At 42.9% G+C, this 27,768-nt stretch overlaps 1 protein-coding gene across 12 annotated transcripts in view; it reads right to left on the bottom strand.

Annotated features, from left to right (window-relative positions):
• LOC127068413 (collagen alpha chain CG42342) overlaps positions 1 to 27,768 on the bottom strand; it is an 88,671-nt gene that overhangs the window by 35,739 nt on the left and 25,164 nt on the right. The window contains exon 1 of one of the 12 annotated variants that reach the window (XM_051004562.1): positions 21,030 to 27,280. The exons of 10 other annotated variants lie outside the window; for them this stretch is intronic. In XM_051004562.1, coding sequence (XP_050860519.1) covers positions 21,030 to 21,057 — 28 coding nt within the window. In that variant the 5' untranslated portion in view covers positions 21,058 to 27,280. Of the gene's footprint in view, positions 1 to 21,029; positions 27,281 to 27,768 lie in introns of those variants that run through there. One more of the 12 variants, XM_051004561.1, reaches the window with a different exon arrangement.

Raw genomic sequence — 27,768 nt, 5'->3', positions numbered from 1 at the left:
TTGTAAAAGTACGCTTCTTTCATACGTTCGCTGGCGTATGAAAATATAAAGCGATACGATGTACCGTTTTCCAAATACGCCGATATAAATTTGAGATTTTACAGGAAACTTAGAACCGATAAGATCCGATTTTACCTAAGTCGACTTGATCGGATTAGATTGGAAAAAATATTCGATAATCGTATTGCCTTTTTTACGGCGAAGATATTCTATGTAATCTTAAGAAGATGTTAGGGAAAGGGAGATAGAAAATTGGTTCGTAAACGAGAAAAGGGTAGGTATATGCAATAACCGAGTAATAATCATATAATTACAAATGGTTGAATCGAGATAATCTAGTAAAGAAGAGACGAAGAAGAGATGAAAGGATCGGGACCACCCTCGAGATAGGAGTCCGGTGCCAGTACCGTGTCGGCCACTTTTGAGTCTGCTCGCAACAAACTTTATAAGGTATAACTTATAATCCGAGAAACGAATTCCAGGCCTTCTGGTTTGATTCTAAGCCGTAGCTGCAGCCCCAACCTGCCCAGCAGGAGGTTCGCAAGAATACGAGGACCGCACGCCGTGAGGCACAATGAGAAGACGTTGTAGCTTCGTCTTCCTCCCCTTCTCTATTATCTGTTCCCTCCTTTTCAATTGTTTCGCTCTGCTTTGCTTTCCTAGACGCCATTCGTCTGAAACCCGAGACGACCCGTTCTCTGCCTCTGTCCTATTCTTTCCTCTCTTAGTCCTTTTTCTCGTTTACTTGAAATATTCATGATTTTCTCAGTCTCTCCTTACCAAAGAAAGTTGATAATGGCAAGATTTCGATGCTGGTCTTCTTCCATTTCTCCGAGAGGGAGAGAGAAGGAGAGAAAGAGGGAAAGAAAGAGAGAAACTAGCTGTACTCTTTCATTATTTACCGTAATGAGTTCGTTAACGCGTTTGCAGTTTCGAAAAAGAGAAAAAGTATTTCTACTGAGAGAGTTCGCCAGGTTGGATTATGGAAAGTTAACTAGTTAACAATGAGAACGATAAATCCACTTAAAAATAACCAGTAAGAACGTTTAAGGATGGTTAGCGAAGATGGGGTAAAAAAAAAAAGAAAATTACGAATAAACGGACGGGGAAATAAATTTTACGAGGAAATAAATTCGATTGTCTCCTAGCAGGTACCGACAAATAAAGGAGGAGCAAGGTGAAGGGGAAAGGTCGTAATGTCGGCACAATGGCCCGTAATAGTCCGGCAGAAGACATAAGTGGTCGAGTTATCATATTGGTCGGGTAATTTTCAGGTATACGAAGAACTTGGACTCGTGCCCGACAACGACGTCGACAACCCTTGGACTCGTAGTCGTTCAACGCGTTCACCATGCTCGACGCTTACCGATCCAGTCCCTTCCTTCCTCTTTCCTCAAAGGCCGAACCCTAACGGAATACCGGAATGGGGCGCCCACGTTCGTCCTCCTCGCCCACGTGTGTACTGGGAAACTTCTCTCTTTCTTCTTCCTTCTTATAAAAGATGTCGGGCAATCTGGCGTTTTCTTCAAAGATTTACGTACTCGACGACAATGAACTCGTTATCCCACGCCCCGAGAATTTTCGATTACACGCGAATTTACGCGTTTGATTCTGAGAGAATTAGAGTATTTTATATATATATATGCACATATATTTTCTTTTTTCTCGTATATAAATCGAACCGACTTTTAACAATCTCAGATTAGCGAGCGAATCCAAAACTATGAGGTAGTAACGACATACGCGGAAACGTTGTCCCGCTTATTAGCCTTGTTAGTCGTTGAGAATTTAGTACAGGCTATAGACTAATTAGAAGCTCTTATCTTCTTGCCGATATTACATGCCGAGAGGTATTACGTGAATATTCTACGTATGTGCATACCTACGTTCCTACCATTTCTACTACGCATTCCATCAAATCTATGCGCCTCGAATAACTCATAATCGAGGGGAAAATAAATGTGAAACGGCAGGAGACCTTTTTTATCCGTTTCTCTTTTTCCTCTTCTTTTTTCTTCCTTTTCCCCCTTTTCCCCTTTTACATCGGACTAAGGATTTTCTTTCCTGTAATACTTACGTTAAAATTTCAACCAAACGAAATGCCATGGGACGTTACATACAACCTGCAAATTCATAAACTTCTAATCTCGGTAAAAGCTTTTCAGCATTTGCCGTTTTCCCTGAAGGTAAAGAGGCGACGGTTTCTTTTTATACAGGCGAGGCGTTTTCTTTAAGGAAGATGTAGCTTCGCGATACCTGCATCGTCTTTACCAGCTCTCACATTTTTCCTTATTTCCCGAATACAATGCTACTAGCTAAGAAAATGTTGTGCATTCGTCGTGCTTATGCTCGTAGGAGCGTATCTTTTCTCTTTTCAGGAGTATGGTACAGAAAGGAAAGCAAACCGCGTTGTCACGTTCGATTCGACCTGTTTGCTCGCTTCGACCCAATGATTCCGAAAGCTTCGCGTGAAACGACCATAACGGATCGCATTATCGTTTCGTTCGGCGCAATAACGATGTATTTCGCTGGCACAACGGATTTTAGCATCTCTCTTTCTTTCTCTACTTGTTGCTATACTCTCTTTCTCTATGAAAGAAAAGTTTTGTTGATTTCTTTCGTTCCACTCTTTTTGGGCCCCTCCGGTTCTCACTCGAGACGTAAACTCTTTGAACATTTGCCGTCCCTCTTAATGGTACACGGCCCAATTAGACGCGTCCCACTTGGAAACAGATCGTTTCTGTTGGTCGTTAAAGTCGAGACGATAGTAGAAAAAGAGGTGGGACGACGACTCGAAATCGACGGAGATGGTAATCATTATGTAGAGAGAGAAAGAGAGACAGAATGGAAGATGGAAGAGTGCGAGATTATGGTGAGTGGAACGAGCAGAGTGGGAGGTATGAATGATACGAGGTGTGAAGTTACATGTCGAGAAGAGGAATTCACGAATGGGCGCGACGCAAGTGAGACAGAGAGACAGAGAGACAGAGAGACAGAGAGAGAGTGAGAGAGAGGGAAGGTGAAAGGACCAAGAGAAGAGACAATATTTATGCGTCTGACCAGAGTTTCGTCTCGGTTTCTCGAGTTTTAGAGAGGAACGGACGAATGCATGGGTGGATGCGTTTATTACGAAGAGTGAGAGAGAAAAGGTGGGAGAGAGAGAGAGAGAAAGAGAAAGTGGGAGGAGAAGGAGATGAGGGTAGAGAGGATGCATGCGGTAAGGCGACCACGAGCAAGTCGATGGAATATCCACACGTAGACCGCCTGCCTGTGGTTTGGCATTGTGTGCGAGCGAAGAGGTATAGCTAAGCTTGAGTTCCCCTATCTGCGTCTCTCTCTCTCTCTCTCTCTCTTTCTCTCCTGCGGTTTGCAGCGGCCAACGGAAGGCAAGTTAACGTGGGACCGGTTAATGGGCAGGTATTTTAACACCATCTCCGTAGAACTTCTCCGACTGGACAGAAAGACGCTTCTACGAAATTAACGGGTGGCCTTTGAGACTCCTCGAGTCCTTGTGTGAATCCAAAATGAAATACGCGAATCGACCGGCTTTATTTCGATTACAAAAAAGGTTCGTCCGATTTTCCTTTCGATCTTTTTCATCGACCTCGATTAATCGTTCTCCCTTTTCGCAACCACATCAGCTTCCCAAAGCAGCTTCCCCTTTTTATGGATTTGTTACTTTTATCACAATTAATGTCGAGCGTATTATAACACCAGACAAGCTTCTGAACTTCCGGGCCAAACCGCCGACAGATTCAAGCCATTAATAACTCAATAAGACGTCGCGAAGTTTCTCCCGGAGCATGACAAGTTCAAGAAGATGAGTTAGCGTGTAGCCGGTTAATGAGAGAAGCCACGGTAACGGTAACCTTTAAGCAATTTAGAAGGTGCCTGTCGTGAAATAATGAGAAAGTTATTGCAGCGGACAGTCCCTCCCGCACTTCTGGTCCGCGCCAGTTTGAACCTACTTTGCTGAATAACCAGAATAAACTTTTCATTTTCGCGATAACAACTTGCTATCCTAGTTCCCATAATTGAAACGAATTTTCAGACAACTTCCGAATTTGCAAACAAACGATATAGAGTGTAAGAGAGAAAGAGAAATGCAGATAACGAGCTGTTCTAATAGTTCTCAAGTACAATGCGGATCTTTATTGTAGCACGCTTTGTACGCTTATCTACGCTCCAACTAACTCTGATATTCCAAGAGAAAATAGAAGGATAAGGGCGAATTTTGGATCGCAAGATTTTTCCGTTCTCTTCCAAAGGAATTTACGTGTCGTTTGACGAGCCGAAGAAATTGAAATTTTATCCTGACGTCGAAGATACCTACATAGCAATTGTAACTTTGTTCGATCGCAAACATTAAACGACGCGCAAGCGTTTAAGTTAACGACGAGCAACTTTGGAAATTCAAGCAACTACAGTTTCCAGGCTTCTATCCTTACCGGGTAGGAACTTGCAGGAAATCCGATTGATCGTATCAAGTGGAAACAACGAACGAGAAATATCGAACTTGTTCGGTTTCTCGGGTTTACCAAAAGGGCCAAGGGATATAAATTTGACGCGGTCCTTTTTGTTCGGACATTTTCGTTCTGGCTAGAGAAATCGCAGGAAAAAATTCAGCTATCTGTTGGGAGGATGTAGAACCTTCCTAGACTAGTTCCAAAACTGGAAGCAACTTTTTTATTGCTCGCCTGGGAAAGAAAAAGGGGAAAGAGAGAGAGAGAGAGAGAGAGTCCTGCCTGTTTTTTGCCAGGCGTGAAAACTGTCACGCGTTTTATATAACACCGTGAGAAGGGTTGTTCTCCAGAAAACAAGTTGATGATTAATGTCCCGTCCACGGGAAACAAGAGAGAAGTTTTTAATTAATTTCTCAGCATTGTTTGTTTTATCGCGTCTCTGCTATCGTCGACGATAAGAACACGTGATTCTATTGTTTTAATTCAAGTTATCGGTATGCCTCCGCATATTTTGCGAGGACGTTAAAAATATCTAAAGATCAATAGAGATATTCTTCAAGTATATGAAAGATAAGGCGTCGACCAACGGATGTCAATGTCGAGGCTGAGAGGCGAACGAAACTTCGATCTTCCTTCGTTTTGCGCGGTAAACCTGTCAGCTCGGTGCGTTTCGTTGCGGCCAGTCTCTCGGACCAAAGAAGAGGAGAGGCGTGGAAGTGAGGCACTTTAAAAATATGTCCGCCACGTTAGGAGTACTCATCAGGCATTTCTGGCTGGGCGCCACTGCGACGTTCCACGACGGATACGTATTCCATTGGATATAAAGGGTGCTCTGAAGCAAATATTTTGATTTGTTCTTTTTCTTCTCTTTCCTTTTCTTTCTTTTTCTTTCTTTTTCAACGATTCATCTCATAGAATGTTGTACGATGATTAGCAATGAATGAATTAGCAATTATACGAAAGATTTTTTTATCGAATCGACGCGCGTGTTCACGTTCGTTGTAGATTATCATGGACGGAGAAAGATTCGATTAAAGCGGGATACAAACGTGTCGTTGAGGATAGAGTCAATTTTGGAACACCCCTTACATAAACGGTGCTCGAACGAGAAGCCAGCTCGAGATGTCGACGACTAACCTTCTAATGACTCGTGACACGTCGCGAAATAGCCTTCGCGTGCCAGCCTGCGACGCATGAAAAAGAACGAAAACGAAGAGAGAGAGAGGGAGAGGGAGAAAGAGAGGAGAAAGCACGAAACGGAGTTAAAGGGTGGGAGGGGGGAAGCGAACAGTCCTTTGGAGGAGCTTTTATTATGTACGTGTTATTTCGACGGTAGTAAACAGTGACCTTGCTCCTCGTCTCGTGATTTTCTCGGCTACGTCTCAGCGACGTCGAGATAAATTTAGTGAAAAAAAAAGAAAGAAAGAAAAAAGGAAAACAAAACAAAAAATATCACAAGAAAGTCAAAAAAAAAGAAAGAAAGAAAGAAAAAAAATAGTCGAACGCGATGCCCAGCGATAGGCGATACTACAATCTTAAAAATGCAAGATTAGACAGTATTTACAGAGTCGAATGTGATAAATGAGATAATGCGTAAACGTTTCCGTAGACGATTGAAGCCGCACGAACTCATAAATTATCTCAATCGGGCCACTTTCCAGAACGGACGAGGGCTCGAGTCACGTAGTTCGCGCGACTATCATACGTGTTTCTCTAATTGTAAGTGGCACGCGACGAGCTCGCCGGCAATGCTGTGCTCTGTTCGCTATTATGCGCGATTAGGCACTTAGGAAATCGGTGCTGGCTGTCGTCGCTTCCGTGGCTTATTCCATACCACCAGTAGGCCGATTCAGCTACGTGCATGGAGAGAACGTAATCTCACGATGATGTCGTGCACGGAATTCAACGTTGCTCTACTCTGTTGCTGTTTCTGCTGACCATGGCAAACGACCAACGTACACAATCTATTGTGTCGAGAAGAAGAGAGAGAGAGAGAGAGAGAGAGAGAGGGAGGAGCGCGAATAGAACATCGCGATACAATGCGTACAATGAATCTCATTGTACGAACGACCAAGTAAATTCCCAGAATGTTAGGGAAGTACCGCTTTCGTTTCGAGGACGCTTCACAACGAAATTCGTAGTGCGTTTTTGTGTCGTCCGAGAGCCTACGGGAGACTGTATTCAATTTTCTCCGGAATGAAAGTAAAAAGGGAGGACAGGAGAGTCTCCAGAGGAATCTAAAGAGTCATCTTCCTCTCTTTTCTTTCTCTGTATCAAGCAAGTCTGACAAATTGGTTAACTTCTTTTCAAAACGATTCGACCGTCTATTTTATGTGAAACTCTAACGATTAGAATTCGTATCTCGTATATAAATCCTTTTAGTTACAAGGTCTCAACGAGAATGATCTCGATCGAATACGTATATACGTTTGTAGTTCGTTGCTTTACTCGATCGTCTCGAAGTTTGGAAGTTTAATATGTCTCGACATCGGCATGATTCGGTCTTAAGATTCAATGATCCGGAAATAGATTAAAGTTGATGGAATAAGTAGGACGTAGATAAGTAGAAAAGAAATACGTTTCGTAAATTAAAAAGTTCTTCGACAATTTCGCTAAATCGTTTCTACCTTTGAAATCTTTTTATAGAACGAGTCGAGGGATACGAGGATTCTCGAGGAAAACGCTTTGATGAAACGTAATGACGAAGGTACGTTCGTAGAAACTGAATTGATTTCTATCATTGATACGCGAACGAGTGGACGTGTATTGAAGCGAAGATCGCGAGGGTACTTGAAATTTCGATGAAACAGGAAGGAGATTCGAACGATGCAATTCTTTTAATTCTTCAACCATGAAAATGAACTTGGATATAAAAAAGAAAAAAAAAAAAGCAATGAATTTAAGTAGGAAATTCTCTCTCTCTCTCTCTATTTTTCAAGCGTGGTATACATCGTAGTTAGGAACATAGTGATTTGAATTTAAACTTAGTTCGATCGCGACCATACGAACGGTGAAATGCGCTTAAGTCGAAATCCGTGCTTTTTACAGGGTATCTCGAACTATCGATCCTTTCGTCTACTTCTCTGCGCGTCTCTGTAAACAGTTCAATCGACAAAGAGTCACAAAGCTTAATCGGCTTTTCGTTCAGTCTCTGTCTCTCTCTCTCTCTCTCTCTCCCCCTTTCCCTCTCCTCTCTAGTTCTTGACTAATTCGTCGAGTGAATTCACACGTTACGTGGCTGAAATAATTCGTTTGTTTCGAACGCGTTTTATTCCTTTTTTCTCTTTTTTTCTTTTTTTTTTTTTATATAATACCTAATAACAGAGAACGTCGATCGAGGTGCGTTTAGAAATTGGAATGAAATTTACGAGAATTGGTTGGCCGTCGTTCGCGATTGACGTGTTTCTAGTATTCTCGCAAATTATCATGATTTTCGGTATACGTCGATTATTTAAAACAAACTTATGCGCGTGGTCCTAGCCATGACGTAAAGTGAAACAGACGTATCTAATATCGACATGACGTATGAATGCAGGCCAACGAAATAGGAGCATTTAGTTGATCTAACAGCATTTCCAACGCTGCCTCATCAAATGTATCCGCGAGCGTTATTAAACCAAGCGAGCCGTTAATGTTATCAATCCAATTGGATTAAAATTAGGAAATGTTATCAACGAGATATTCGAGATTCTCTGGTATCAAGCGCGAAGAGAGAAAACAACATTTAAAAATTAATTCTCTTAATCCTTACATTTCCATCGAATCGAATATTCTATATTCGTTACTTTCTAATGAACTTTTTGAAAACGATCGAGAACAGATTTTTGTCGCGTATTCCGATCCAGTTTTATCGCAGCAATCACGACAGTCCAATATTTCCAAGCTATTGCCTTCATCCATCGAGTTGCCGCGATAAATACTGCTGTACGAGAATCCGCAATGTTCAACGATAATCGTTCCTGCTCATTGGACAGCCGTTTGGTGCATTCGATGTCCGTACTTGAAACCCTGCCGTCTAATCAAGTACGATAAATCCATCGAGGTTGGCACTTCAATCGTCTTGGCCAAATAGTCGGGAGGGGAGGGAAGAGAGGAGGGGAAAAAAAAGCAATTAAATGGAATTCTACGCTTCGGCAGGATCACTCCAACAAAATTCAGGTTGGTAAAAAGTGTGATCGATGCATCGATCTTGTCTCGATCGTTCGGCAAAACGTATTTATTCGCTTTTCCTTTTTTATCCTTTTTTTTTGTTTGTATTTTTTTTCTTTTTTTTTTTTTTTAACACTCAAACTCTTAATCGTTTCCACTCGTTATACACGTACGGTAATTTAAATCGTACGGCCAGGAAATGTTCGAGGAGATTCGAAAATAGTGAGAAAATAAATCACGTCATTTACGGATGCGATAAGTATAAATCTAGAGAAAATACCGGTACGATCGAGAGTCTCGATAAAAGAAAAAAAGAAAAAAGTGCATAGAGAACATCGAACCGTCCCGATTATGCACGTTTCACCGAGTGGTACTTCCACGTCGTTTCACTTGGTTTTTTCGCTCGTCCGCCGTCCGAGCGAGCATATTTTTGAAATTTACACAAAAACACGCATACACGTACAGATCAGGAAGCACGAATTCGCGTGCTCGAGAAGGGCAATAGAAGGGAAAAATCGTCGACGATCCCACTCGTTCGCATTCGTGTTTTTTCGCCGGACGAGCTGAAAACGAGATACCGAAAGAGATCTAAAAAGAGAGAAAGAGAGAGAGAGATGTGGCAAACACCATTGCACGACATCCTGCGTCGGCGAAGTGTTTGGTTGTTTAGGCCATTGAAAAAGGCCATCGAAAAAAGGCGGCTGTTGACGTAGCACGGGACCGAAGTACCTCGAGGACAATCGAGCAACGCCGATACGTATGTCCCGTGTATTTCCATTTTCTCTTTTACCTTCCCTTTTCACGTGGGACGTAACAATGGTATTGCATTCGGGTACGACCTCTTCTTTGCGGGAAATTCAATTCGAAAATATATTATTATAAGAATTCTAATATTAAGAATTTTAATATCAATGATTAACTCTGATCTTTTGAAATCGTTATTATTTCAAGATAAAAATGGAAACTCTTTTTTCACTGCCGGGATAGGGAACATTAATTTTCGTTTTTACTCGATGGATTCTCCTTAACGAGAATACTTTCTCCGAACGCGATTTTCTTTTTCAATACTATCTTGGCTAGCGTTGCCTGCGATTGCCGGAATTATAATCAGCATTTTTACTGGCGCCTCTCGCAATATCACCGGTCGCATCGTCAGTCCTGTAAAATAAAGATGCTCCGAGACATTTGCATGATTTTCTCGGGATTCTGAGAGCACCAGCTGCAGATGCTCCCATTTTCCATGCAATTTTGGTATTTAAATTTTCTCGCGTATCGTAAAATACGTCGACCCGATTAGAAAAAAAACTTTCCAACGTTTCCACCTTTGAAGCATTGTTAAATGAGAAAAAAGATGGGCAACTTGCTGGTTATTACAAAAAGCATCAATCTCCAAGGATTATTTTTTGAGGGAATTATCAACGAACGCTTTTACGACGAGCGATCAAAAACTCATTAACGCGTGGTATTATGAAAATTTCAAGCTCTCTTTTGACGATTAATGTAGATCGAGAAATCGTTTTCGATGAAATTGCTTCGGATTCTGTGCGTATTTAACGAGATCGACGATATATATATATATATATATATATATCGATTTCAGACTTTTATCAAACGTTTCTTTCAACGATTATCACCGACGAGGATGTCCGTGTCGTGAAACGAGTCTCAAACTATTCGAGGAGTCATGCGTAAAGTAAAACGTAGGAACCGTTATGGAGAATGGCAGGAAACTTGCCACTTCAACATGGTCCGATGCGTTCGTAGCAAAGTTTTCCTTCGAAATTGAAGTTCCTCTTTAAATTCGATCGAGACTCTCTCTCTCTCTCTCTCCGATCGAGTTGAGCAAGTTGAAGTTTAGGACGTGGACGAAAAGCGTTATATCCTTTGGAGTTCCGATAAACGCTGCGTTACATACTAATTAACAAGAAATCATTGACGATACGATAACGTTTCAGAGACCGAGGAAAATATGAAATCCGCTATGCGGATATATCGAGACGCGTAATCCGCATGGCGCGCTCGGAAAACCTAATTACGTTGGCACGGATGCACACCATCGATCCCAGACCGAAATCCAATTTAGTTTGCGTTCCTCCACGGTTTGTACGTATAATCGTGGCGACGAGTAGGTAAACTACCGGATCGCTCGCAGATTCTATCGGCAAATCCGTTATGTCCTGATTGGAATGTCCCTCGTACTTAGATGGTACGTACACAGAGCCACGCCCGTGTAAGAATCTTTATCGGCGGGGTGGATCGACTTAAGTAGAATGTCATATCGGAGTAGTCTCCTATTATCATTATCGTACCCATTATCAACGCTATATTCGGATATGGAAGCCAAGATTTAGAGGTAAGTAGAACGCGAGCTTCATGAAATTTGGAAGTAGAATTCGTGGGCGATGCCATTAATTAAGACGAATAAACGAGTTATTCAACTTGTCGGAAATATTCGTGTCGCATAATGTCACAGCAGCTCGTCATATTAGTTAACGGCATAAATATCGCTCGTGATCTCGCGTACGAATCGCGAATATTTCCTGAAGAGGAGACGGGGCGGAGGTGAGGGACAGAGAGCGAGAGAGAGAGAGAGAGAGAGAGGAGAGAAAGGTCTGGCAAAGTGATACGTCGAAAAGTATTTGCAGATCGAAAAGTACAGGCAAATATTTACGCTAGGGGTGATGCTAGCGTTCGGTAACGCTATCTGGTCGCGTTCGGCATCCACCAGACGTATATCACAATGAACTTTCATTATCGGCTGTTTATTCAATACCCACCGCTTTTTGAATAAATACATAAATTAACTCTAACGAACACATAACGATCGTATCACTCTCGCGACTCGGGAAGCCGTTCGTAAACCCTCGAAGCCGTCGATCGATAACTCGACTGTTTTCCAACGGGATCGATCGGATTTATCGTCTATCTACAAAGTGCGATTAATCTTGTCGAACCTTTGTCGCGAATTAATTGCGCGACGATCGATCGTATTAGCCTCCATTCTCTACGTTTACGTGTTCTATGAATACTACGTGGCAGCTACGACGGGAAGAGTAACGAAGAGGCCGAGGTAAATAAAAATAAAATAAAACGAAAGGGAGCATCGAATGAAAAACAGGTAGAAGGGATCGTAGGAAAATCTAACAAACAATTTTTCGCTCGGTGCACTCTACATATTTCGTGGGTCGCGATACGGACGTGGATGGAACGTAAAAGAACCGATTCAATTCCATAGTATTTACGTTGTACGCTAAAGCCGACCTCATACCCTTCGACCTCATCTCCTCACGAATTTTCTCTTCGAGCGATCTCGCTAAGACCATGACCCGGATTTTTCTCCATTACACTCTACGTCCTTGCAACGAACGAACAAGTGAAAGAAGAGAAAAGAAAAAAGGAAAAGAGAAAAGAAAAGAGAAAAGAAAGAACTACTATTGAATTTAAAACGACACGAAGATTGCACGAAAAAGACGATCATCTCGAAGTAATACTTTGATTACTTATTAAGTACATTACGAAGGAACAAGTCTAATTGAGCAATTATCCTTGATAAGGCGTATTACAGGTAGCCAGGAGGTAGCAAACTCTTGGCACGAGACGTGCGTGCGGAGAAATGCTCGGCAAACGTTCGTTTTACGGTCGAGCTTAATTGTACGACGGAAGGTATGGCTTTCTTGTCGCGATATTATGTTCCCTCGACGTCCCACGCGTTACTCGGCCTGCTAGGAATACCTATGGATAACTTCCATTCCTTCCTTTTCTCCTTGACGTTATCCTTCTTCGTTTCTCTCGCCATTTCTACGGCATATCGCACCTTCCATTCTTTTTTTCTTCTTTCTTCTTTTCCTATTCCTTTTTCCTTTTTTCTTTCTTCTTTTTTTTCCCTTCCTTTCTTTTGGCCTTTTTCCTCTCTTTTTCCTCGCAGTAAATCTCAGGGGTTACCATTAGTTCTCCCTGCTATTGGATCCAGCGCACGAGCCGTCCCCGAAAATTCCTTTCCGTCGACGAGAAAATCTCCTGGATATTTGCGATCGTTCGCTTTTTCCCTTTTCTTTTTTTTCTTCTTCTTCTTTATTTTTCTTCTTCCCTTTTCAAAAGTGTCGCAACATAAATCTTATACGTACACGGGGCGAGTCAATATTTTGACAAATTGTTGGACGATATATATATGATTTAAACGACTCGAAAACAACGGCTGGTCCTCTCGTAACAGCTCGACCGATTGGATGTCAATAGTTTTTCTCTCTTTACTCCCTCTCCCTTTTATATCTTACGCGCCTTCGTATTTTTGCGGATTTAACGGGTCGCGTATATTTATGTATATAGGATAAAATATGTAATACCATATTCAAGCGCGATGCATTCGTCTGGTCTGACTTGGAAAATAACGAAAGTACTCCGACACAATTTTCATACGTCCGTGTACATTTCTCCAGTCGCGGAAAACTAAGCGAGTACTATAACTGCGACTCGCAGATATTTTTACGACAAAGACGAAGGATTTACCCTTCGTCGGTCCATGCGGATCGTTACTTTTAAAAAGCGACTACAATCTGCTTGAAAGCGGGAATTTCATATGAATGCCTGATGCAATATTTTCTGCTATACGAACTCTCGGAAGAACGACGACGTTCTATAAATACCGAATCGCTTTTAACGTTCTTTTCTTTTTCCCTTTTCTTTCTTTCTTTTTTTTTTTTCGTTTACACAACGAACTTTCAAAGACATCGAATGAATATCTTCGATGACTTTAAGTAAGAAATTGAGCTTTTATCGAGGTATCCCGATTTTCTTTCTCCAGCTTCCACCATTTTTCTCATTTTTTATCTTATAGAATTTATCAATTTACTTTCTGGAAAATTTGCTTTGACATCGAACATATGACGCTACTCCTGGGCTCGAGCTACCCGTCGTAAATCAACTCCGAGGAACGGCGTAATATCGTAATCAGAAGGAAACATTTAGGCGAACGGACGTCCTTCCTTCTCTTATCTCTTGTCACTCTTACCCTCCTTCGCGATTTCTCGCGAAAATCCTTTAGAATTTTGCTACACCCACGTTAGCATTGCTCGCTCCTCCTCACCCATTATAAATGCTTACTCCGCGGTTAAACTTGAGATCTACTCTAGCTAGTGCAGTCTACATACCATTATTCACCTTTTACCTGCTGCCTATTCGTTTTCTTTTCAGACTTCTTTAACCCTCCGGGGCTCTGCCTGTCTCGTTTCTACGAAATACGTTCTTTCCTTATCTCTTCGAAACACCATACGCTCTATGCCTCCGAGTTATATACTCGAGTAATTCTCCTTTCATTATTACAATCATATCTGCGTTCGTTTACTTTATTTCCCTCTTTTCAATCTTTCTCTTTTCCTTTCTAAAATAAACTTAGAATATTCTTCCATCGATCGAACGAAAGAAACCCTCTAAGTTTTCGTTTAATTATAAAACGGACCTTTCAACAAAAAAAAAAAAAAAGAAAGAAAAAGAGAAGAAGAAAAAATCAATCTCCCTAATGCCTTTCGTTTATACTTGATTCTTTCGCCTTCTCGTTTTAACCAACCAAACTTTCGTCCTTTTTAAGTTTCACAGGTTTTCTAAGATCTAACGATCCCGTGGGACGTTGCAAGCTTTGAAAGCACCGACGTTACCTCTGTGTCCTCGTTTCACCCTCGGCATCTATCTCTTCTCTCTGGCGCCGGCATCGTGGGCGTACGCGCGTCTCTAGACATAATTCTCAATCTCGCCACACTTCAGCTACCTATTAACGAAGAGGAAGGGAAGGAACACCCGGACGATCCACGCTATACGCGAGTTCCTCGAGAGAAATTAGTCCGCAGTTGTCGAGGGAAGTCTTCCATGACTATATCGCGCGAAATTGGTTTACCCTTGCGCGACGAAGGCATCGATGCCTTAATTAAGCTTCGTACGACGCTTCGAATTATTGCAGAGGGATAGAAGACGAAAAAAAAGGCAAACGAATAGTCTCGTCGATATAGCATATAATACGCGTGCGTCATTATTTTTTAATAATATATTTCGACGAAGGATGAAGCAACTCGCGTTCGTCTTAATTCGCGAGGGAAAAGAATAAAAAAAAGATGTGTGTGTGTGTGTAAAAGAAATGAAAAAAAGCCAGAGACCGAAAAGTCTAGCGGTCAAACACGACTCTGTAGATTTTAACTGAATCTTCTCGGTATATAATTTATTCGAGAGCTGGATGAAAAGAGAACAGCTAGTGCCTGGCACTTCCGAGAGCCAGGAAAAAGAGCGTTTTACGCGTGTTACGCTTCCTCCCTTCTCTCCATTCCTCTCATCTAGCGACCCAGCACGTTCGTTCTTTTTAATAAGCCGCCGCTTTTGATGTGCTCACGCTCGCTTAGGTCCTTGCCTTCTCGCACATGTGGCTAACTCACCTCCTATGCTTTTCGATCTCTCTTTCTCTCTCTCTTTTCGCGAGCGAGCCAGTAGGAAAAAATTCGGCAATATCAGGAATCGCTTTGAAGCCACGCGTACACCTCGGCAAGACTCTCTCTCTCTGTCTCGAGTTTTCAACAATTTTTGAATTCGAACGAAGAGAACGCGAGGATTTCCAACGAATGGACGAAATGTTATTCGTTCGGTACCGATATAAAATACTTCTTTGTATCCTTGAAAATTTCTTTTTAGCTGACATCGTAAAAATCAAAACGCAGCGTTTATATTTATTCGAAGGCGCGAACGTATTTGTCGAAGAGCTCGTTTTTATATCTCTTCTACGTGGACGAATGGCAAGCTTTTTGCCAAAGTAATTCCTGGTTGACGAATCGACGAGTCGCATTTAATTCTCGCCTTTTCTTCTATCAGAGAGACTCGACGAAAGCTAAATAGAGAATTCAACGACGAACTCCGAGTCTGTACGTTTCCGTACGGCGACGAACAATCGTTCACGTGACAATGGTGGAACGGTCGTAGTCCTCGGTGAAAACTATTTCGTATGTATTCAAAAGAGCAAAGATAAAGCAAACAATGCAACGGCAAAACAGTATCCGGTGCATCGAGATGCACCGCAAAAGGGATGTCGCCGAGCCAACGCGGTGTGACTCGATCGATCGATAGATACAACGATAGAGTTTAATCTCGTCGTTCGGAAATGGAACTCTTCTAACGTCGCTCGATTAAAATCTATGCTCCCCTTTTACATCCTTTATACGCTGATCACTTTTCAGGACCAGAGATGATCAAAGATTTTCACGTTAAATCGAAACTCGAACGAAACAAAGAAATCGTATCGAACATTTTTAATCAAATTTTTGATGGTCCTTGAATTTTTCGAAAACGTTAAACCTTCTAACGCTTATTTACAATTGCGATAGACGTAATAACTATTACTTGCAGATTTACACGGGAAAAAGTATATCGGCCTGGTCAGGTTTGCGTTCGACCTATAAACTCGTACGCTTATACTCTATGTATTTTATATACTCCATTTTAAAACAGAAATTCGCTTTCTCGTGAGTCCAAAGAATCGCAAAAGGCGGTTCGAAACGCGTGTTCCAAAGTTTACGATCGGTAGGTACTTCCCAACGGGCGGCGCTGAGCCGAGCTGAGCGGAGCGAAGTCGAGCGTGTTCGTCCAATAAAACGGCCGTGTGTGTGTGTGTGTTTTTGTGTGACCTAAAGGTGTACGTAGGTGTCTTTAGGAGGGATGATCGTTGGGCGCGAGCAGATTTGCCTGACACGGTGCTGCGGCAGCACCTAATAAAAGATGATAATATATTGTATGCTTCGTTCGAGAGACGTCCTCGGCAGATGGAGACTGGGAGGAGAATCTGAGACAAATAGACATCGAGATCGGTGAAATTTAACACCAGAAGGACTACGCCCTTTCGCCCCCCTGCGACGATAGAACCGGTCATTTGCTCGCTTCGCGATTATTTATGAGGAATCTCTTCTCCTCTTCTCTTCTCCTCTCGGGCTCGCTCCTTTTTTTTTGTCTCTTTTGATTCTTCTTTTTCTTTTTTTTGTCTTTTTCCAAAAGGAATAAAACATCGTTTGGTCAAAGGTCGAGGAGTTATCGTCTCTTTCGAATCTTTTTATAAAACGATAATCGAACGAAATTCGTATTTTATAATTTTCTGAAAATGAAATTATATGAAATAATAATAATCAAATGAAACGACGCGTTATCCGCAATGAAAATATCTCGCGTGGAACCGCCAGTCAGAATGGTGTGACTACCATTTGATACACATCATTAAAAGTATCTATCGTATTGAAACATTGCGTGTTCTGTAGCGAATGGCTTTTAAAACGTATAACGATAGCGGACGTACGCGTGACATTTTTCAGAGTTCTCTCTTTGAAACGAACTCGGTGAAGTCGTGGAGATAACGATAAATAAACACGAGAGCGCGAACTCGGACGTTATTATCGGGTGTGACTCGTTTAGTTTTCGAATAAGCGTGAGAGGTCGAGTTCGGTGTCTAGTTCGTTAGAAATAACAGGGTTACGTTGGTCTGTCCATCGCATTTCATTGATTTTATCTTTGATCTTTAGATCGTATTAACTTTTCGAATTTCACAGCTAACATCGGAATTCCTGTACTCTATCTCGCTCAGCATCCGTACTTTGGTCCAGTTAAACCTATCGATTAGTATAGCGTGTTTATCGAAATTTCCTCGGTAGAGGCAATTTTCAGAACTCGTAGATAGACTAAACAACCCACCCACGGATTGTTGCATCCAACGGGAACTTGTTTCCTCCTTTGAAAGTACTCAAAGCATACCAATAACCTCGACGATCAATCACGAAAGACGTTGGTTCGTAAACTTTGCTACGTATGTGTATTATAAAGTCAAAGTATCTATCGTATAGTAAGCTTCGCATAAGTTTCGGGCTTGCAATAATCTTTCTCCAAAGATCTACGTACTTGTCGCGTTTTGATTAACTTCGGGTTTAGGAGGGGATTCGAGTCGGAGGCGGAGGGAGAGAGAAATAGAGAGAGAGAGAGAGAGAGAGAGAGAGAGAGAGAGATGAAAAGAAGAAAAGAGAAGGAGCGACACCTTGCTACGGAGTTATGATATATGCATCGAGATAGAAGAGGAGGATTAGCGAGCGCGACAGGACGAGCACGTTGTTACGTTCTCGTAACTGTACGAGCATCCACCGGCACTTTCCACGGACAGGTAGGATTATCTTGATTCTACGTTACGAGCTCGGTTTCTCTCTTTTTCTCTTCCTCTCTGAAACGTTTGAATTCTACCTTTCCGTTCGTTTCACGATGCCGACCTTACATCGAAACCCAGCAAAGTCACTTAACGTCGAACGTCTCGGTTTAAAGTCGCGGAACGTCTCCGGAAACTGGGCAATAAATTGTCGAGATAAGCGAATACGTCCTCTCTTTCTATCGAGTTCGAGTATTCTTAAGCTCTTACATACCTGTATCTAACGTTTAATCCGTGGCACGACGACTTTCTCACAGTTTCGTTCTCCTTCCTTTCGTTATATTATTTTACTCGTTCCGATAACGCCAAAGTCCTAAGCTGTTATTTCCACGTAAACTTCCATGGAATTTTCTATTCGGCGTTGAACGCGATTACGCGGCCAATACTTTAAAGAATATACGACTCGTTTCGACGACGTTCGCGAATAGACTGACTTCGGTCGTCCTTGTAAGGTAACGACGGAAGAAATATCGGAAGGTCATGTTTTGTATATTTAATCTTACACGTCTTAGAGGTCGCGTATGTACGTACCGTAGTTGTAAATAAACGTAAACAATGACTCGAGCTATCATATATACATTCTATTTATTATTTGATTACTCATCGTTGTATTATTTTCTCAGGACGTAATTAAGATTGAATTATAAAACGATTTGCCAAAGCTCTCCTTGTAATATCTTGGACACTCTATGCATCTTCTCTAACGAGCATCGTGTATGTACATACACATAACGCGATCTTCGATCGCGTTAAAGTTTATCTCCAAACGATATAGATCATGTTGACACGTTTCAAACTACCGAAATTATGTACTTCCAAGCTCGACGGCGAGAACTTAACATAATGCGAACGTTATTCGTTACCCGCGTTATTGTAATCGTCGCGAACGTAACGAGCTTTCGAAGGAGTACGCTTGGAAATTGGCTGAATAACTGAGTAGAGATAAGAGCGTTAATAAACGTGGATTCTCTGAGACGACTTAAAAGCACTCAAACTCCGATTACACAGTGCGTCGAACTTTCGACTTCTTCTCTCTCCTTGGTAAAGGACGGACGGAAAGACACACGGAGAAAGAGAGAAGAAGCGTGCACGTGTGCGAGTGTAAAGTCGAACAGATAAAAGAACACACAATTTCGTCGAAGCAAAGTTGAAACGGATTCAAGATCTTTTTATTTCCGAGAGATCGGTGGTTGGAGCCTTTGCTTTTTATACTTTTAGCGAAGGTTAACATCGGTACGAATTCGTTATCGATTCTCCCAACACAGAAGCATTTTTGGGAGGGAAATCGTCGGGGCTATAACTAACTTGTTAGTCATCTCGCGTGCGAGTCTTTTCCTACGTACGCTTTTCATTTAACGAAGTACGATTGCCCCAGGCCTGCCGTTTCTCCATACGGTTCCGAATTAAACCATGAAGCACGACGATCCACCCTCTCTCTCTCTTTCTCTCTCTATAAATTCGTTCTCGGTGCCCGGAGCTCGCTTAATTAGGTAAATAAATTTTCCTCGGCGTCTCGCCTTTAGCTTAGTAGTTTCAGAGCGCAAATTGTCGATATACGGGCCGTATAATTAATTCTCAGCCACGGACCACGAAGGACAATTCGGCAAAGTTGAGAGAAAATCTAAAAGCGAACGACGGCCATCGAGCATCCTACTTTCCTTCGTGCTTCGAAGCCAACATCGAAATTATACCGGCGTCTACCGGATGAACTTTATTCCCTTTCCTTCCCTTCCTACTCCTTATCGTTCATAGACGATAACGTACATTTAATTAAGTTCTCGATAGACGTCGTCGAAAGGTTTACTCTACGATTTTACCAAATGGAAACTATGAAACTTTTCCATTTGTTCCATAATATATGGTTTGAAAAATTGACCTTTCCATGGTCGCACCATGGTCGACGTCGTAACGTTAAGCGGATACTAAAAACTTTCCACTCGGTGCCAGTTTTCTTTTCCCAAGTCGTAGAAGAAGCAATATCCCGTTCTTTGGGAAGGGAGAAAGGTATCCTTAACGATACGATATTTTATGCAGCCTGTAAAAGGCCGAAAGGTTTCTCGGGTTGTGCGAATTAACAAAATAGAAAAGAAAAATGAATAGGTAATTGTTAAGTATGATATTCGATCGAGAAAGAGCGAGGACGATTATTACAGAAGAAAATAACAATACCAAAGGGAGAAAAAGGAGAACGTACGAGAGGAGCGCGTTAAAAGCAACGATCGTTACGAACGATTCGAAAGCCCTTCAAGGGCGTTTTCAGTCTCGAACGGTTAGTCACACCCCGCATAAAGAGTATGAAACTCGTGTCTCTCCCTTGACGCGGAGGTCCCGCTCGAGGTTCCTCCCTAAGTTAGGTGCGTCCGTGTTTATTCGAAGCTTCGTGGGTGGTCGTGAATAATCGTAGTCGAGTCGTCATGCTACTTGCGACTAAAAGCGAGACATGCTCTTGCATTCGCAGTCATTTGCCATTGCCGTTGGTGCTCTTCGAGGTTGCTCCCCACGTCCTCGTACCTGCAATGATGTTTTGGTAAAGAGCCAACGGTACGTTTGGGAACTCTAGCGCATGCTCCTGAATAATACACCTAAGAGAACGAAGGACAGAACGAAGGTAGACGGATAACTATGAACAGGTAGGTATAACCAGAGACTAGGAAACGTATCAAAGCGAACCGATTAGAGGTATTTCCAGCGAAAGGCGTCTTTCGAGTTCCAACGTAATTCCACGCTAATTCCCTTATAATTCCTAGATACGAAAGGGAACAATAAGAGAGAGAAAGAGAAAGAGAGAGAGATACACACGCTCAACACGCTTTGATATCCTCGCTCGATCGAACAGATTTGTATGGATTTGGTTCGCTCGCGTCAAGTGTCTCGAATTAATTCCACGATGTTAGCCAGGCTTGAGAATGATTTTGCATTTTCCTCTATAATCAGCAATTTTCTATTTAAACGAAGACGGATGTTACATCCGAGAGAGAAATTATATCCCATCGAGATAGAATCTCTCGCGGAAGAATCTTCAAGATATTTCTCATCGAATGATACAGTGGTGGTAGTACTCGTTATCCAGGGTTGGCTTTCATCCTGATTCTAGAAATCCTACGGGGCAATAAGTTCTCGATTGCCTTCTATACGGCTTTCGAATCGAAGCCCGGAAGGAAATCCGAGAAAAGTCAGGGAGAAACTAATACCGTCTTCTTCAATTAACTTACTTGCCGACCTTCTTCGGTTGTCCCGCATTTTTTCGACCTTCCTCTTACTTTATCCTTCCTTTTTATTATTTTCTTCGATCCTCTGGAAGTTCCTTTCCTGCGGTTGAAATTTCCTCGGACGTTAAACGTCCAAGAAGCGAACGAGAGTGACCATTTGCACGGGTCTGCTCATTACGGCCGATGTGGCCGTCCTTGTGGACTTGGAGAGGAAGAGAAACAGAGAGACAGAGAGAGAGAGAGATAAAGAGAGACGTAGAGAGGACGACGGTGACAGCGACGTTAAGGTCGCCGTACCGAGAAGTATTAAACGTAAAGAACCGTCGTCGGTGTCCAACGTGCACAACTTCGTTCGACTCGGTACGGCGCGGCATGGTACGTTTAAAAAGAACCCTTATAACTGCCTCGCATTCATATTTTAACATAATGGGGAAGCCGCCGTCGCTTAGTTTAAACTTCATTTTCCATGAATCGGATCGTTCGAAGCTACACAAGGTTCTAATTTTTCAAACGGATAAAAAGCAAATGGAACGAATATTCGTTCGAACGAATCAAAGTTTATTATCTCCTAGCAAATAATGGCAAATTTAGGAGGATCGATAACAGCAATACCATCGTTTGCACTTCCGTCCGAAGATTATCACGCTGATCGAGCGTAAGTAATTCTGGGCTGGGTTGCGAGCTATGGCAAATGGAGTGGGCAATTCATTAACGCGGCCCGCGTTCCTGAAATTCTACTTGGTCGTAGACGATCGTTATTCCTTACACTTCGGTGGTAACGACGTCAACCACCACCACCACCACCACCACCACTAGCAGCTATAGCTGGGATTTCAAATTTGCCGCTTCTTCCGATTTCGAGCAAGTCGAGTCGAGTCGCTTTCTACCAGCGAGGAATGTACGAGCTTGGAAATGGAAAAGCAAAAGGAGAATGACGAGGAGAAAGAGGTAAGCGAGGAAGAGAAGAAGAAGGGTCCTTGGGATTCTACGTGGATGCACCGAAAATACCACAAGTGGATTAACGATAGAAAGATCGTCTCGCGAGCGTCACTGAGAAAAATCTCTTGCGCAAATTCTCCAAGTTTCTCGTTTAACCTCCGTAAATTCTTTCCGTAAGCTCGTTCGCAGTGTCTCTCGAAGGTGGGTATATACTTTTCGGAGGGAGAGAGAATTTATCGTCAGAGTATCGCAGATTATTCGAGTATTTTATCGCGAAACGCAATTGCCTCTTGCTCCCTCTTTCCCTGAATTCGCAATTATACAAAGAAATCCCTTCCTTGGTTCGGTATCTTACGGCGAATAGATAATATCTTTGTCAAAGGGGTTAACAGGAGTAAAAAAAGAAAGGAAAAAAAGAGAGAAAAAAAAGGAGAAAGTAGGAAAAAGAAGAGTATATTCACACATATAATATTTCCATTTATAACGGATGACGTTCGAAAGTGCTCGACAATAGAGTCAATGAACTTCGTCGAGGGAGTCGAGTCGGCTTCGAAGCTGGCATTCAATTTCATTGAATTCACGAGCCCCGTCGAGGCACGATCAATCATTTCCTTTCGAATCGAGCCTCTCTCGCGATCCCTTCCTGCCAATGTATACCTGGAGCTCCTCGTACATTCTTCTATTCGACGTTATCGCGTTTTTTCTATTCGCGTAGCACGCGCTACATACAGATGTTAAACGCAGATGGTACCGAACACCGTTCATCGGGTGTTACGACCGTCCCACGGCTATATAACTACATAGATATATTTCATGCTCGCGTATATATCTATATATCTATATATATATATACATATATATATACACATGTACACGTGCAGGTCCTTGTCAAAGAGAAGCGCATCGGGAAATGATCGGTTCTCGCGGTTTTTTCACGTTAAACGTCGAACAAAACGATCGACCAATAGCATTGGCATCTCTAATTGTTCTTTTCGCGTCGATTTCCAATTTTGTAAACGCTCCGGACCGTCCAACGCATTTTATTCTTTTTCTATTCCTCTCCCTCCCCCTCTCTCCCTCTCTCTCTCTCTCTCTCTCTCCCTACATCACTCGAAAAAACGATCGTTTATTTATTTATAAATTCAACGGGGTTTTCGCGCAACATCGGAATACCGCATTCATTCGATATGCACGAGCTATAAACTGATTGTTCGTACGTCGATCAAAGACCCTTCAATTATGAACGCTTTAATTTGTCGAACTGGAGAGAAAAAGTGAGGAATAAAAAGGTAGACGAATGTTCTCCCCGTATTTCGTGAGGCTCGAAACGGCCATCCGTATAAAAATCAATCTTACGAGCGAGCTCGTTGGAAACGGAATAATCGATTCTTCAACGCCTACGCACATCGTACATCGATAATACTTGGACGCCTTCGGAGATGCGTTGCGAAGGTAGAGAAGAGAAAGAGAAAGAGAAAGGGAGTCTTCTCGGTTCGTTGACTTCCGCTTAGCCCTTTCCATCTCTTCTTTTCTTTTTTCTTTCTCTCTCTCTCTTTTTTTTTCTTTCGTTTCTCTCTCTTTCGATGCTGCTTCGAGCGCTGTTTACAGGCTTGAAAGAATCACCGTTCGTGGTACCAGCCGATGTTTGGAACGCGCTTTGTCCGAAAAGAAATCGTCGGAGCGAGGGAAGTACGCGTGGGAGACGGACACACTCTGAGAAGTTTGTGTTTCGCGACGCCTTTCTCGAGTTCGAGGAGTCGAGAAAGAACGAGAGAAAAAGAAAGAATGACATAAGAAGTTGGTCCTATCAAGGAGATACACTCTAGAATACGTTTCGTGGCTGTTTTAAAAGTCTGATAAATGAGGAACAAATCGGTTGCCCTAAAAGGAAAGACTGCCGAGCGAACTTGTTTTACGACTTGTCGCTCGGCACTCCGTATAAGCGGCTAATTCTGTCGTCGCGAACGAATACCACCGGCGTGTCTCTGCAGTCGGTATATATTCCTTTTCTACGACAGCAGCAAAAGACGTCTAATTGCGATCCATTGTGTCTCCTATATCCGCGGCTACGAACTAGTTTCTCATTCCTCGAAGGTACCCGATTCCAGTCGAGATAATGATCTCCGATCGAAGAGAAAATACTCTGGGAGTATACCTATTCCCCTGCGATAGATCAACGAGAGACACTTAATTGGGATTTATTACACGTTTTATCTATAATTTTACTCTCTACGCTTTTAGATTTGTTCGGGAAATACATATATATATATATGTGTTTGTATGCATAAATATCTACGCGAGTACCCGTGTCGATCGATCATAGCTTCCGGTAATTTATCTCCATCTCTTTCACTACGTAGGACAATCGCGTTGGAATAACAGTACGGAGGAGCAAAGAGGATTGAGATCAGACCTCGAGCGACTACCATATCTCTCCGCTTCCTAACAAACACTTGGATATTCCAATATTCTTAATGAGGAGGATGGTTCAACGTCGTTGTTGGACCGCGATTAGCTCTACCGGATAGTCGGTCCATTGGCTGGTCCAAGTAGATAGACAACTGGACTGATATATTCTCCTGTTTCGTGAAGGTATTCCAATAATATCTCGATAAACAAGCAAAGCTTCGAACTCTTCTCGTCGCGCGTCTCAGCAGGGTTCGTGCGAGAGATCGAGCGAATGTGAACGACGACGGCAACGGCGACGGAGTTTCGTGGTACTTTCTGCTCGAGGAATTTCACAAACGAAACCAATTTCCCGTCGAGCCTTGCTCTTTGCTTCCCGTTTCCCCATCCTCTCTCCCACTTTCTTCCACGGCTTCGAGCCCTAGACGTTACACGAGACTCGATACCATTCCAAATTCTCCTTCCGTTCTCTGACGCGGCAAGTAGTAGTTCCTGGCAATCGGTTTTACCCCTCCGAGCCGATGTTTTGAGCCCTTCGAACGAGGCAACGTGGTTAAAAATCAACGTTGATAGGATTCGACTATTCGGGAGGAACGGTAGACGAAAAAGGATTATCGGATGTGAGCCGGTTGATAGAAGAGTAGTCGGAACCGTCGCTCGTCGGATTTTTCGCACGAAAGAGAGAAAGATTCTCCATTGTTGTTCGATTTCTCTCTTTCTCTCTCTCTCTCTCTCTCTCTCTGCCTCCCCCTCCTCCCCATCGATTCTCGTCGAACGACTGACGCGAAACGCGATTTCTTGGGATTAAGCCGATTTCCTTTCTCCTCTGTTTATTCCTTCCTCTCCCCTAATTCCAGATCTCTTTTAACAAAGATTTTTATCCAAGGATATTCCAATCGGAGAATCCTATCGGCGAAATGTCCGAGCTTTCGAGAAATCGATTACACCTGTCTCTTTGAAAACTGAAATTCCGTGAAATCGTTTTACCATCTTCGAACGAAATAAGTATCTAATAGTTCGAACTCGTCACGAGATATTCCCGAGTTAATGGGAGACGGCTGTAATTCAAACTCTTTCTTTGAGAAGGAAATTCATTAAATCGCAAATCGCACGAACACAACGTCTACGCGAGTATGCATCTCCAGATTGCATTCCCTTTCTATCTCGCTTTCGCAAAGTGGGAGAAAAAAAGGAGTAAACGATATTATATAATTCCTATCGATTGAAACAATAGAGGATAAGATTGAAAGGGAGAGGAAGGGAGTCGACGAAATGGGAAAATAAGGAAAAGGGTGTGTTCGATCGGTTCTCTTATATTGAAATTCAAAGAGACACGCGAGCGTCGATGCGGCTAAAAGCGTTCGTAGGTAATAGCAAACTGTGAGACTCAGGGAGGCTCAAGACGACGAGGAGGAAGGCACAGAGGTCGGCGCGAATCGATATATCGACACGGGCCATTTTTTTCTCATCTATAAATAGCCAAACTGCGGACACTAGGTTCCTAGATTACGTAGATTATATATATCTGTATATGTATATATCACCCCTTGGCGAAAGGGGTGTAGGTATATACACCTGGCCTCGAATAGATTAGAACGTTGATTTACGATCGCGAATACGACTTCCCACGCGTTCTTCCAACGAATTCCGCTATTTATACCCCGCTAAGATGTATAACCGCGAGCGCATCGCTCTCGAGTAAGCTTATAGGGACTATAAAGTTCAGGGGAAAAATCTAACTCCTTCGAGATGCGGCTATCTACCTCGCTCGAGATCCTTAATTTGTCTTTACGGACGTCGTATTTAATTCTCCACGTCGGGGCTACGTCGAAGAACGAGTGGCTTGCCCGCGTGATTTACGAGGAGCGGAGCAATAAATATACCCGTCGCTTTTTTTCTACCAAGGATAATTAGCCGAGTCTACTTTCGACGTAATTATCCTTCGAACGGTGAACGAAGGAGCCGTGCTTTGAGAACGGAAACTTATCGAACAATCGTATCGAACGTTTCCGGTTGCACCTGTTTGTCGAATCGCCGTGGCTCGAAGGTCCAAAACCCATTTCACGAATAATGTCCGTATTACCCTTGCCTGATAGAACCGATAGGCTATCCTCCTCTATAATAGGTATCATGAGTAATCCCATGTCTCACGAGAGGCATCTACCGTGACCCTCGAAAATTGAGGTTGCCCGTTGGACCGTATTGAGGCGAATAAGGCCGAGTAGCCGAGACGATGCATTGTCCTACGATTTAAGCAGATCCGGAACGATCTTAAGATAATGGTTCGTGCGCCTAAATTCGACCTGATGCCTCGTAAGAATCGTCCATGCTCTCCTTGCACTCTACTCTTATCTCCAACTCTACTCTTCTATTTTCGATCAGAGTACAACCGCACATTTCAATTCATCGAATTCATTAATACGTTAGATCTCGTTAGAAACTAACGAGAGTTATACGATATCTTTCTCTCTCTCTCTCTCTCTCTCGAGCTCATTAACATAGAGAGCAGGAGGTGGATGGGACTGACTCTGATGACGATAGAAAGAGATAAAGCATTGACTGAAAGTGCCTTTCAAAATCAGTGATTCGAATTAGGATAGACGGTCCATTATGGATGACCATAGTGGCAATCAAGCAGGTAATTTTGTATTCAATATCATGTAAATGACACGAGTACGACGAGGATCAGAGGCGAGCAAGAAAAGAGGGCTGAAGAGGAGGGAAACGAGTACGAAGAAGACGACTACAGTAACCATTCGTTCGATCTGTCGCGACGGGCAACGAGTCACGACAACATTGTACGGCTATTCTCCGACATATACACGACGGTCTTCGACCTGTAGCCTGCCTTCCAACGGGTTGTAGAGAGACAAGAGAACGGGTGAGAGAGGGAGAGGGAGGGACAGAGAGAGAGAGAGAGAGAGAGAGAGAGAGAGAGAGAGAGAAAGAGAGAGCAGGCCGTAGACAGGCCACCGAATCCCTTGGACTTTACGCTATCGAGGATAAAGGAGGAGTGGAGGGAAGAAGGGTGGTCTTTCCTCCGGTGGTCGTAAAGATGGAAGGAAGGCTGGTGCAACTTGTGCCAAAGGTGCAAGTCAGGCAACCGAAGCGTTCTAAGGACGACGAGCTTGAGGAATCGCGAATGCACGCAGCCCGAAACACTCGGCTCTTCTTCTTCTTCTTGGCATCAGACTCCGTTGGCAGCATCTCCTTCTTCTCGTCGTCGTCGTCGTCGTCGTCGTCGTCTTCGTCGTCTTCGTCTTCGTTTTCGTCTTCGTATTCGTCGTCCTCTCGAGCATACTCGAACTCACTCATATCATCTTGGAGTTACAGAGCGGAACGGCTGATGAGAAATATTCTCTCTACCGGGCGAGTCAGTGTAAATCTCATCCTCCTC

Source organism: Vespula vulgaris, chromosome 13 (genome assembly GCF_905475345.1).
Source record: "Vespula vulgaris chromosome 13, iyVesVulg1.1, whole genome shotgun sequence".
Lineage (NCBI taxonomy): Eukaryota > Metazoa > Arthropoda > Insecta > Hymenoptera > Vespidae > Vespula > Vespula vulgaris.
The sequence above is the reverse complement of the archived record's forward strand: the minus strand, read 5'-3'. Positions and strand labels throughout refer to the sequence as shown.